At 28.8% G+C, this 10,906-nt stretch overlaps 2 protein-coding genes across 2 annotated transcripts; one reads left to right on the top strand and one right to left on the bottom strand.

Moving 5' to 3' along the window:
* Positions 1 to 1,744: 1,744 nt before the first annotated feature.
* LOC112802568 (uncharacterized) lies at positions 1,745 to 4,695 on the top strand (the record flags this gene model as incomplete). The annotated part of the gene is made up of 5 exons (XM_072196106.1): positions 1,745 to 1,880; positions 2,139 to 2,229; positions 2,340 to 2,408; positions 3,045 to 3,169; positions 4,453 to 4,695. Coding segments are annotated over 5 exons (480 nt in total), but the record flags the coding sequence as incomplete, so codon positions are not given.
* Positions 4,696 to 6,220: 1,525 nt separating this feature from the next.
* LOC112802567 (uncharacterized) lies at positions 6,221 to 8,625 on the bottom strand. Its single transcript, XM_025845832.3, has 3 exons — positions 8,222 to 8,625; positions 7,564 to 7,706; positions 6,221 to 6,747 (listed from the first exon to the last, which is right to left on the bottom strand). The coding sequence occupies exons 1-3, from the start codon at positions 8,535 to 8,537 to the stop codon at positions 6,613 to 6,615; spliced, it is 594 nt and encodes a 197-aa protein (XP_025701617.1). The 5' UTR covers positions 8,538 to 8,625; the 3' UTR covers positions 6,221 to 6,612.
* Positions 8,626 to 10,906: the final 2,281 nt, after the last annotated feature.

Below are 10,906 nucleotides of genomic sequence, written 5' to 3'. Positions count from 1 at the left end.
CAAGATGAGAGAGTTTCGACATAATGAAAATTTGTTACCTGAATCTTCCTAAAATTTGATCAAAGTCTCGTACTAATAACGTGTTGTAAAATAAATAAATGAGGAAGAGATAATAAAATAAAAACAACAAAGTATAAATAGAAGACACTAATATTAATATTCACCAATGCTATTATAATATATTGATATTGTATTAGTAGAATATGGAAAGAAAAGAGAGAGAAGTACTTTTATTTTAAGCTATTTTTGTGTAGAATATACAATTACATTTCATTATTTGTAGAGGTAAAGTGTTTACACTTTTAAATCTCTTTAATGTAATCAGTTTTGAGAATGTGTGAGCCTCCCATAATAAATGAACATCTACAATAATTTTTATCACAACACTTGAGCAATTTTAACATTATTTTAAATAGAATATAATTCTTAATTTGTTTTTCTATTTGATTGGATCGGATTATTAGAAAATTGAAGTTAGAAATACCTTGTTGTTGAGATTACTCAATTTTAGAGCATTATTAACCATGTGAATTAATTACTTACTCTTTTATTTTCATGTGAAAATTATTGTTAAAACGCTTTGAGCATTATCCTAAGAATAATGCGTGAGATGATTGATTTAATTTGTATATAGGTTTTTTTATTGTATATTTTGGTGGTTGAGACTTTGTGATGTGTTAGTTGTGTTTCACAAAACTTGTAATTTATAGTTACTTCTAGATGATAATGTCAAAAGGAATTAATTATAAATAAAAAAGTTTTACTCTTCTATTTGAGACGGGACTAATACAAATTATCTATAAAAAGAACTTAAAATTAAGATTTGAACTTATTTTTTTATATTAAAAATATTATTTATATATTAAAATCAATCACTATATATACATATATAAATATATATATTTGTTTAACTTATTTTTATTAATGTATATTTTATATTTAAATATATATTATATAATAGTGATTAAAATTTACGGTATATTTAGCATTTTTTTTAATAAATAAATACGTTTCAATCTGTTGGATTGTGACGTTATTGTGGGTCTGCAGTCTGCTTGCAGCACAGACCAATAAGTCAATAACTAATGAAAGATTTCTTTTACATGGAGGTAGATATATTTTTTTGTCAAGTATTAATCTGGTAATAATTATAATATTCCGACTTCATTTAAATTTTTAGTTAATGTTTTTTAATCATTATGTGTTTACGCATTTAATTTTATTATTAGACCTTATTTTTAAATAAATTTAAAAATAATATGTATTATTAATTATTAATATAAAAATATCTAAAATGTTTTATATAAATAAAAAATACATTAAGATATTTACTTGTATATTGATAAAAAATTATCAAGATATGAGTATAATTTATCGACAACATTTTTTATATTTTTTTATATATATCATATCTTTGTGTCTAACAAATATTTTAAATTAGTGTACTCATATTTTATGTGTCTATATGTCATAAACATATTTAAAATATGAAAATTAGATGAAAATTCATTTGCAGTCGACTTCACGTAAAGTTTATATCTGAGAGTTGTTAGATGATTTAATTGATTTGACTAAATTTTTGTCTAACGGTTTTTAAATATCAACTTCATCATGTAAAGTCGACTTCACCTGAGTTTTCATTTGAAAAGAAATTGAAATAAACCGGCTAATTGGACCGAACCGAAATCTGTCCAGTTTTCACTCACTGCCTCAAACAGCGTCGTTTTGGGGTTAAAAATTGATAAAAAAAACAAAAAAACAGGAATTTGAAGCCTCTGCTCATTCGCCAACTTCTTCGTGTCGCATCGCCAGCTCCAGTTCGTCGCCGCCATCGTTCTTGCTCCCTCTCCCTCATACTCTGCTCACTTCTGAGACCGAAGGTAATCTATGTTTTCTTGATTTTATTTTTGTTTTTAATTTCTTTCTTAGATTATTGAGATTCATAATCTGCTCACTGCTTATCGGTAATGGCTATTTTGTCTCTTATTTTTTGTAATTGTTGTTCGGAACCTTGGTATTAACTTGGCATTTTAATAGACATTTGTTAACAAACTAGTCGAAACTAGTTAGAACGAAAAATAAAAATATACAAGATTCCTTTCGACTTTCACTCAGCTCTCTCGTTTCTATCTTCTCAGAACTCTCAACTTTGACCAACACAACCAAATGGCCTTCCTCCTTAACAAAACCACCATTGCTTCCCACTTCCGATCTCACTCCCAGGCCCAGGTTTCTCAAATCCCCTCTTTCTTTCTTTTCTTTTCTTTTTCATTAATATTTAATATAAAATATCATTTTCTTTCTGATTATGATTTTTCGTTTCATTTTTGAGAGAGCAGAAAGCCCAAGATCTGCTTTCACTCTCGCGCCGTCAATACCATATCGAACCTGGGCCTCGTGAAAAAGCGGTAAGCTTTTGACCCTCTGTTTTTCTGCTTATTCTATTTATGTTTGAAAAGTGTACTGGTTTCAAATAATTGAGGTAATGTATTTCACTTATCTATAGTTACTTCAATTTACTCATTAATTGCTTCTTCTTTCTTTTCCCTCATTACTGAACGATGTTGATCAATGAAATGTTTTCTATTTTCCCTCGAATGTTTCATTAATTGAATATATAGTAAGCTATTGGGCTGAATTAAAGCAAAGTGTGGAATGTTCTCTTGAATCCAATGGTTCAATGAATAGGGTTAGCGTTAGGGACTTAGGGTAGATGTATTGCTGCGCAATGCTCATGTATAAAAACTAGGGTTTCAGTACCTCTTATCTAATCAATGGTTGAGATTTTATCACAAATTTTATAAATTTTAAAAATTTAATCATTTTAGTTAATAAAACCAGTGGCAACTTCTTGGACACACAATATAAGGGTATGAACCCCCCGATTTGATAGGAGTACTGCTGGAATCCCACAAAAGTTTTATGACTACATTAGAGAACTTTATTTAATGCACTGATCTTTCTGATAACTTTATTTTCCTTGGTTTGGCAGTCGTCGTTTTTATGATTTTTTTTTAATTTTGTTTTTTAATGTTTGCTTATAGTTATGGCACTCAATTGTTGCAGCTCTTGGCTGAAGATGCAGCTTTGAAGCCATTTAAGTCATATAAGCAGAGTGTGAAGAAGCTCAAAAAGGTTGGCGATATTCTAACAATTGTTGTCGTTGCAGGTATGTCGTATTTTATTTTTTATTTTTTCTTTTTCCTGTTTTTGTTTTGATTCGTGAGTGGAAGTAGAATAACATTTTTTTTTTCTGATGTCCTTGATTTTGACTAATTGAACCATCATGGATGCTTTGTTCTCTCTTAAGGCTTAAAATGCAATTGTCTATATGTTGAAAATTTTATGGTTGCTTATGAGCCTGCCTTTCACCCTGTATAGTGAGAAAAGGCTTTGTTGTTGTCATTGTTATGAGCTCTGCCAACTCCATATATCATTGCTGTCGGAGTCCCACGTTATGAAATAGTTAATAGGCAGAATAAGAATAAAGGGAAGGGCAGAATTTGGGAGGGAAAGTCTGTTGCTGGGTGGTTGGGATACATAGCAGAACATAGGATTAGTTAGCTAGAGAATCATTTTTGTAGTCTTAATGTTTTATAGAGTTGAGGGATCTAACTCTCCTCATTGTATTTGATTCATCAGACACAAAATCTTAATTTCCAGGGTTCTTTAGCACCTTTCTGAGAATCCTCAAATTTGCGTTCACATTTCGATGTTAGAAGAGAAAAATATACTATCAAGGAATGTCCAATAAATAATGCCACTAAAATTTAGATGTTATTCTATTTTTCCTTGTGGTCTGGGGCATTTCCATATAGTCATTTCTCTGAGGTCTGTTTGTTATTAAGATGGTAGGTCTTACTCACTATGCAATATGTGTGTGTTTCTACATTCTTCGATTCTTATCATCTTTGATAATAACAACAGTCACTTAGCTTTTTCATACTAGAAATGTTCAGCTATCTTAGCATCTCTTATCTTGTCTTTGAAGTCTAGTTAACATTATTTGAACTTGTGAAGTTGCATCTCTCTGGCCTTTAAGACCTATTCTTATAGTTACTTGAGACAAAACCTCCAGCAGTATTTTTCTGGTTGTTAAGATGCTCCGAAAGCCAAAGATTTTGATAATATTTAGCTTGTAGTTGAATCTCTTAAATTGTTTTGTTTCAAATTCATGAATACCTTTTATGATGTCTTTGAAATATTTTCTCAAGTAGATATCAGATAATATCATTAATGACAATCCAAATTCCGTTGAATTTTTTCCCCTCATATAGTTGAATCTCTTAAATTGTTTAGTTTCAAATTCATGAATACCTTTTGTGATGTCTTTGAAATATTTTCTCAAGTAGATATCGGATAATATCGATAATGACAATTCAAATTCCACTGAATTTTTTCCCCGCATACCGACATATTATCGATGTCTTGCATTCTTTTATGATGTTTCAGGATGCTGCTATGAAATATATGTCAAGGCAGCTATGAGAGAAGCAGCTCGGAGACAGTAACATTCCAGAATTGTAGAATGAAGTGAATATTGTTGGAACACTAGCTTCTGTTCCATTTTAATGTTTTTCTATGGTAATAACAATTTGGGTTATATTCCTGGCCGTGTTGGAATAAGCAGAAATGTATTTGAACCCAAAATGCTTGTGCATCAATAGTAGTTTCTTCATCGTTCAAGATTTAAAACTTTCTGATGAACTTGAATTTAATGTATCTAGAGTCCAGAGTCTCGACATAGTTTTGGTCTGATGAATTAATTAACCAAAGGTGATTAGTTCTCCTGGCTACTCATGGTTTGGCTTTTCTTCCGAACCATCGTGAACTGATCTGAATTAAACGAAACCAAAAGCAATAGGAATAGGAAAATCAAGAACATATCATTCGCTCATTAGACTGATTCGCAGTACCATTGGAAAGAATATTTAGCCATGAGAATTGTCAAAATAATACTTTAAAATAAAATGGATATCTTCATTTTATATAAATTTAGGTGAGTTTATAATGTTCTTTTTATTTTCTTTTTATATAAATTTAAGTGAATTTACGATTTTCTTATGAATTTTTTATTTTGTTATATTTATTTATCTTTTAAATATATAATACGGTGAATCGACTTTCGTTGCATGGATTTGAGTGTTAATAATGATACCAAACTAGGCATCTTAATTAGATTTCACAAACGTCTAGATTATTATATTACAAGAGTTTCTTGACCTCTTAGTTTGTATAATGATTCCATAGAAATAAAAAGTTGTTTCTTAAGTTCAGTCGTCTGCTTAAGCAAGTGTTGGGGGTTTGAATTTCACTTTGTGCATACAGCAACCCATTGGTCAGCGGCAAACTTTTAAATGAAACTCAGATCTGCGACAGATTAATCTTTGACTTGTCGGATTGGAAGATACCGTGAGAAACAAAAAAAAAAGTTATTTATACCAAGAAAGAGATTTGTTGTAACTATTAACACAAATTCAATGACAGATGACTTCAAATATAGAAAAAAGTGGCAAGCACAAAATTGTTCTTAGAATGTGTTTTGATGGAGTAATTAAAAGAGAGATTAGTTTTAAAGAGTATTTAAGAGTTTGTTTGGTTTGTGTTTTTATTTTTTCTTTTTATTTTTAGTGTCTTTTATTTTCTATTTTTTGAATTTAATCTTCCCGTGCTTGGAGGTAAATGGAGGTAAAGAGGATGTATTTTCTGCAAACTGCAATGCCATTTGGGAAAGACGAGTCTAGGGTAGAAGACACTCGGAGGTGAAGATGATAGTCTTTTTAGGTTTATGATATGTGACATTAGTAAAGACACATCTAGTTTAGTTTATTTTTAATTAGATGACATTTTCTATACTTCAAATTCAACCAATCTATTTCTACTAATTTAGTTCCTACTTAAAGAGAAATTCAACTCGTTAGGATATTCTTTTATTTCATCCATTTGGTTCGGTAAGAAAAACTTTACTCTTTTGTTTTTGTCATATTTTAGGCCATCTTTGAATTATTTATACACAATATAAATGCACATTTGGTGTAGTGGAATAGTTTTCCTCTTTTTCTCTGAAAACAGTAAGACTTTTTAGATCATATTCTCTTAAAATGGATCCTAAGATAAAGTAGACATCTCTAAGAATTTGTAACGGTAGAACTTGATTTAATTAGAGAATAGTAGCATTCATGGATATTGGATACCCGTCAAATTTTACTATACCCAATCATGGCCGAAGCAAACACTTGTATGATTTCGTAGGCAGAGTTTAGATTCTGTTACCGACACAAAAGTAATAAACAGTGGTATTTGTAAATAGAGATACAAATTTCTTTCTGTTTTACAACAAAGACAGAATGTCTATTTCTATTTCTTTCTTTGTATCTCTTTTCCTTTTTACTAAATTATTTCTAGCATCCCTGAAGCAGAATTTTACCATATATATAATATATATCATGTAGTTCTTTTTTTTTTTTCCTTATACTAATTGCTCAACTGGCTGTTGTTATTTTTAGCTATTGTAATAAACTTTATTTTATTGGGTTGAACTCTTTCTTTCAAAAAAAAAATTGCTCAACTGTCCTCACACCTTATTATGTGGGGCAAAATGAAAAGCACATATCAGCTGGCAACTTCTGAAATACTTTGTAAAGAGGGTTGCCAAAATCTTGTCTTAGCTGTGGCACTGGCACCACCACCATTATTATTATTACTTGAGATTGTTGTCCTGGGTCCATGTATTTTAGGTTCTGTACCCTGAAAACAATAAATATAACTGAAGTTTATTAGTTTATATATCATGTCTAATTTCTTGCAATAATTTTTCACAACCAATATTTGTTTGATTTTTGTCAGCTACGATTTTTTATGCAGATGTCTCATTCCAATGTGAAGGGAAGATTATTACTAAGAACATATCAATTACCCTAAAGAAACTAATAAATCAAGCCTTAATAGTATATATCCATACATAGCATTCATAACATTTGAATAAAATCAAAATTTAACACTAAAATAATTTTAGTTCCAATAACACTCCAAAATAATGAATGTAATTCTTTTGTAGAACATGATAATGCCATTCCTATTTTGGGAAATGGATCCTCTCCATTTTTTTTTAACATTGGAGAGAATAAAGTGTGATCTTTCACCTTTAATTTTATAAGTGGAACCAAAAATAAATAGGAGAGAGAACAATAAAAGGTAAAATTAAACACTAGATACCATCTAATTTTTTTTCACTGGAGAGGATTCAGTTTCCTTATTTTGATAGTCACTCTTCTTTTCTACGAATTCATACAAAGATACAATAAAAAAAAAATCATATAAAGAGTGATAATATAAAAAATGAGAATAAAACCGTCATTTCCCTTCTTTCATTTAGGACAATTTTATTGGACATTATACTTTTTTTAGGGTGCGATGATATTCCTTTTGAATATGCAGAAAAAAACTACATCAAGCACCAAACTAATATTACTTGAAAGTTAAAAATTAAAAGAACAATGATAAAAACAGTTTAGAGAAGGAAGAAAAAAAATATATAATTTTTGGTTGAGAGTTGAGACTTACCTGGATGTCTTCCGGGTCAAACATTCTTGCTGCTTTCTCCATTTCCAACCTATTCTTTTTCCTAACACAACCTAGTTTCTGGGCTGATTCTGACTTGTTTTTCTTCTTTGTGTGCTTCCTTTCCCTTAGCCCCTTCATAACCTCTGCATCCAACAAGCATTTAGTGCATCAAATTTGGAATATGCATAATAAGGACTTTAAAAAGAAATTCTGAAATTAAAATCACTAGCATTAAACAACTAAAATAACTAATATTTATCATGGATATCTTAGACATTTTCATACAAATTCTCCCAAATACCAAATGAAACAAAAAATAATATGATCCTAAACTTAGAATGGACATTAAAGAATAAATAATTTCTCTGAGGAAGACAATATTTATCATAAAAAAATTTTCTAAGCGGTTCAAATGGGATTAGTTGTGTTAGAAAGGATAGGAGAGAAAAGATTTATGTATATTCAAGTTGTATATAATGATACAATACAGAAGAATATTTACAAGTAATAAAAGAATTAAAATAATAAAGACGTAATATTTTATAATAAATATTCAAATATGTTAAATAATTCTAATCAATGCTAATTAATCTTAATATATTCTAACAAGTTGCAAAATTCAATAATGAAAAAATTGAGAAGAGGAATAGCATCTAACCTTGAGTAGTAACAAGCCTATAAACATGGCCAAGAAGGAGCATATCTGTGGGCTTGAGAAGCTTGATGCAAGTTACACGAATTTGGTTGTTATTATTATTGTTGACGTTTTTGTTGTTGTTGTTGCTACTCTTGTCAGTGAGCTTGGTTGTTGTTGTTGTTGCACACAAGGTGGTGGAGACAACAAGGGCAACATAATGACCAGGGTTTGTTTTCATAACATGAGTGGCACTAACAGAAGAATAAAACCTTTCTATTTTCCCACTTTGGTGTTGTATCACTAGTGTTGCTTTATCAATGGCTTGGCAATTCCCCATTAATGAAAAAGAAGTTATATCAAGAAGAGGAAAATGCACTAGGCCTATTAGGTTCAACTCAAGTGGATTGTTGAATACAAGACACTTATTGGAAGGACTATTTATATTTGCATCTGCAAGTTAAGCCAATAGTTAATGAAATATGTTTCATATACATCTTCTTTTCAAATATTATTTAGTATTCTTAGTTTTATTATTATTTTTTTTATTTAATATGAGTCACTTTCGGAAAGGAATATGCATTTGAGAACAATATTAACTTCAAATTATATTTAAAGTTTTTAATTAATTTAGCATTAAATTTTTTTAATCTTTTATATATGATTAAATGTAAGATTTATTAGTTAAAAATATCAAAAGTACACTTGTTAAAGAGATAAGAATAGCAAAACTTCTAAAAAACTTTTCAATAAGAGAATCTACTAAGTGAATTGTTAAATAAAATTCTAGGGTGCATGTTAAGATGAAAAGAAAAAATGGTGAAGAGATGAAGATTCTCTTTCATAAATAATTAGATACTTATTTTAAAAAATGTATCATTTTATTTTTATTAATTTTTAAAAATAGATTATACACTCATTTTCATTCTCTCTACACAAAAGTTTCTTTATCATAGAATTGTCCAAATTTTAGAACATCTCTAGTGCTCACTTTAAGTTTAATTTCATTTTACATCATACAAAAATCACATCAGCATTTGTCAAATCGTGTATCGTAAATATTGATTTAAGACTAAATGTAAAATTTATCACTTTGATATTTAGTTTCAATATATTTTAAACTTTATACAAAGTGATAAAATTAATTAGTTCTTCATCAAAATGAAATTATCTGTAAAAATTTTATCAATAATCTTTAACGTAAAATAAAAATTAAAATCATTTCACTTTATATATATATATATCAAATTTAAAACTCCAAAAATATTTTATTAGAATCGTTCTTAAAATTTCCTATTGCTAACACAATAAGCTAGTGAAATCCATATCATTTTATAATAATTTTTATGTAAAAATTGTTACTGTTTTATTTTATATATACGTTAGATTTAAAATTTCAAAAACACTATTGAATTTGTTGTTCTTAATTTTTTCCACAGCTAACAAGGGTTGACGTGGCAGTAAGTGATTGGATGGAGAAATTAATAATTTCAATTCGTTTTTTTAAATGATGTTCTCAAGTGTGTGGCAACATAGTTGAATTACACTTTCTGTCCCTCACTAACTCATTTACTCAATACAATTCCCTCAAGCATTGGGTAAATGGCATTCATACCTCATATTCACGTGCTACTACATGGATTTGATCACCCCAACTACCTCACACCTCTCTATGGACAAAAATTTAAGATGACCAACATATCATTTTTCTATGACAAAGACTAGATAAATTGTAAGATTGGTCAAATAGGTTAGTTGGTAACTTAATGTCTTAATTAACTGGTGTTTTAAGTTTAAAACTTAAAATTGAAAGAACAAAATTCAAAGAAAACTTTAATATAAAATTTACTCGAATTTCAGTTTTTTTTTTTTTTAAGGTTCTGAAAAGATAATCTCCTATGTGAAGTTTTTTTTTTTTATTTATTGGGTAATATTACAACTTGACCTTTAATTTTTTAAAATATTAGTCAACTTTGTTTATTATAAAATAAAAAGATTAATTAATCCTTAATATTCTTTAAAGCGTAACAAAGTAATCTTTTTTTCTAAAAAGTTATATGGTAGAATAATTAAATTTTTTGAAATTTTAAAATAAGATATTAAACTTTTATTTTATTTTTTTAGAGATTAATTTGTCAAATCATATTTTAAAAGATTAAGGAATAATTTGTCAATTTTTTCTTAGAAACTAATTTATTAAAAACAAAAATTGTGAGAAACCAATTTAAGTATATTAATCATATTTACCTTATGACTTTTAGTTTTTATTTTCTTATCTCCATCCCGGTCATCATGAATTATCCCCTTTCATTAATTACTACAAAAAAATTGATAGATAGCGGCGATTTTTTTGACACGGCTGCTATTTGTCGATATTGTGGCAGTCATGGCAGCAGCACCAATGATGGTTATTTTAAAGAAAGGTTGTAAAACCAAATGAAAGAAGATAGCTAATTATTTTCCATTTCTTTATAAATTATAATATAGCGACTCTCGCAGTATTGGGCATGCAAATTTTGACTTAAGTGGTCCTTTTTATGACATGTTAATTTTTGAATTAAATCATATGGTTTCTCATCAATTATTGCTTGTTGCTTTTGGTCTGAAGGAGGGTGCAACAGAGTGGTCAAAAGAGGCATAATGGGTGGTACTAGTAGTGAGTTGCATCATCACCATGTTTGACAACCACGAGCACCATGCACTGCCCCA

Source organism: Arachis hypogaea, chromosome 5 (assembly GCF_003086295.3).
Source record: "Arachis hypogaea cultivar Tifrunner chromosome 5, arahy.Tifrunner.gnm2.J5K5, whole genome shotgun sequence".
NCBI classification, from domain to species: Eukaryota; Viridiplantae; Streptophyta; class Magnoliopsida; order Fabales; family Fabaceae; genus Arachis; species Arachis hypogaea.
This window is presented reverse-complemented; position numbering and strand designations above follow the sequence as displayed.

Coding starts and splice junctions, on each gene's coding strand:
- LOC112802567 (XM_025845832.3), bottom strand. CDS start 8,537: ATGGGGAATTGCCAAGCCATTGATAAAGCAACACTAGTGATACAACAC. Junction 7,707..8,221: donor TAGGCTTGTTACTACTCAAG/GTTAGATGCTAT, acceptor TGTTGGATGCAG/AGGTTATGAAGGGGCTAAGG. Junction 6,748..7,563: donor TTGACCCGGAAGACATCCAG/GTAAGTCTCAAC, acceptor TATTGTTTTCAG/GGTACAGAACCTAAAATACA.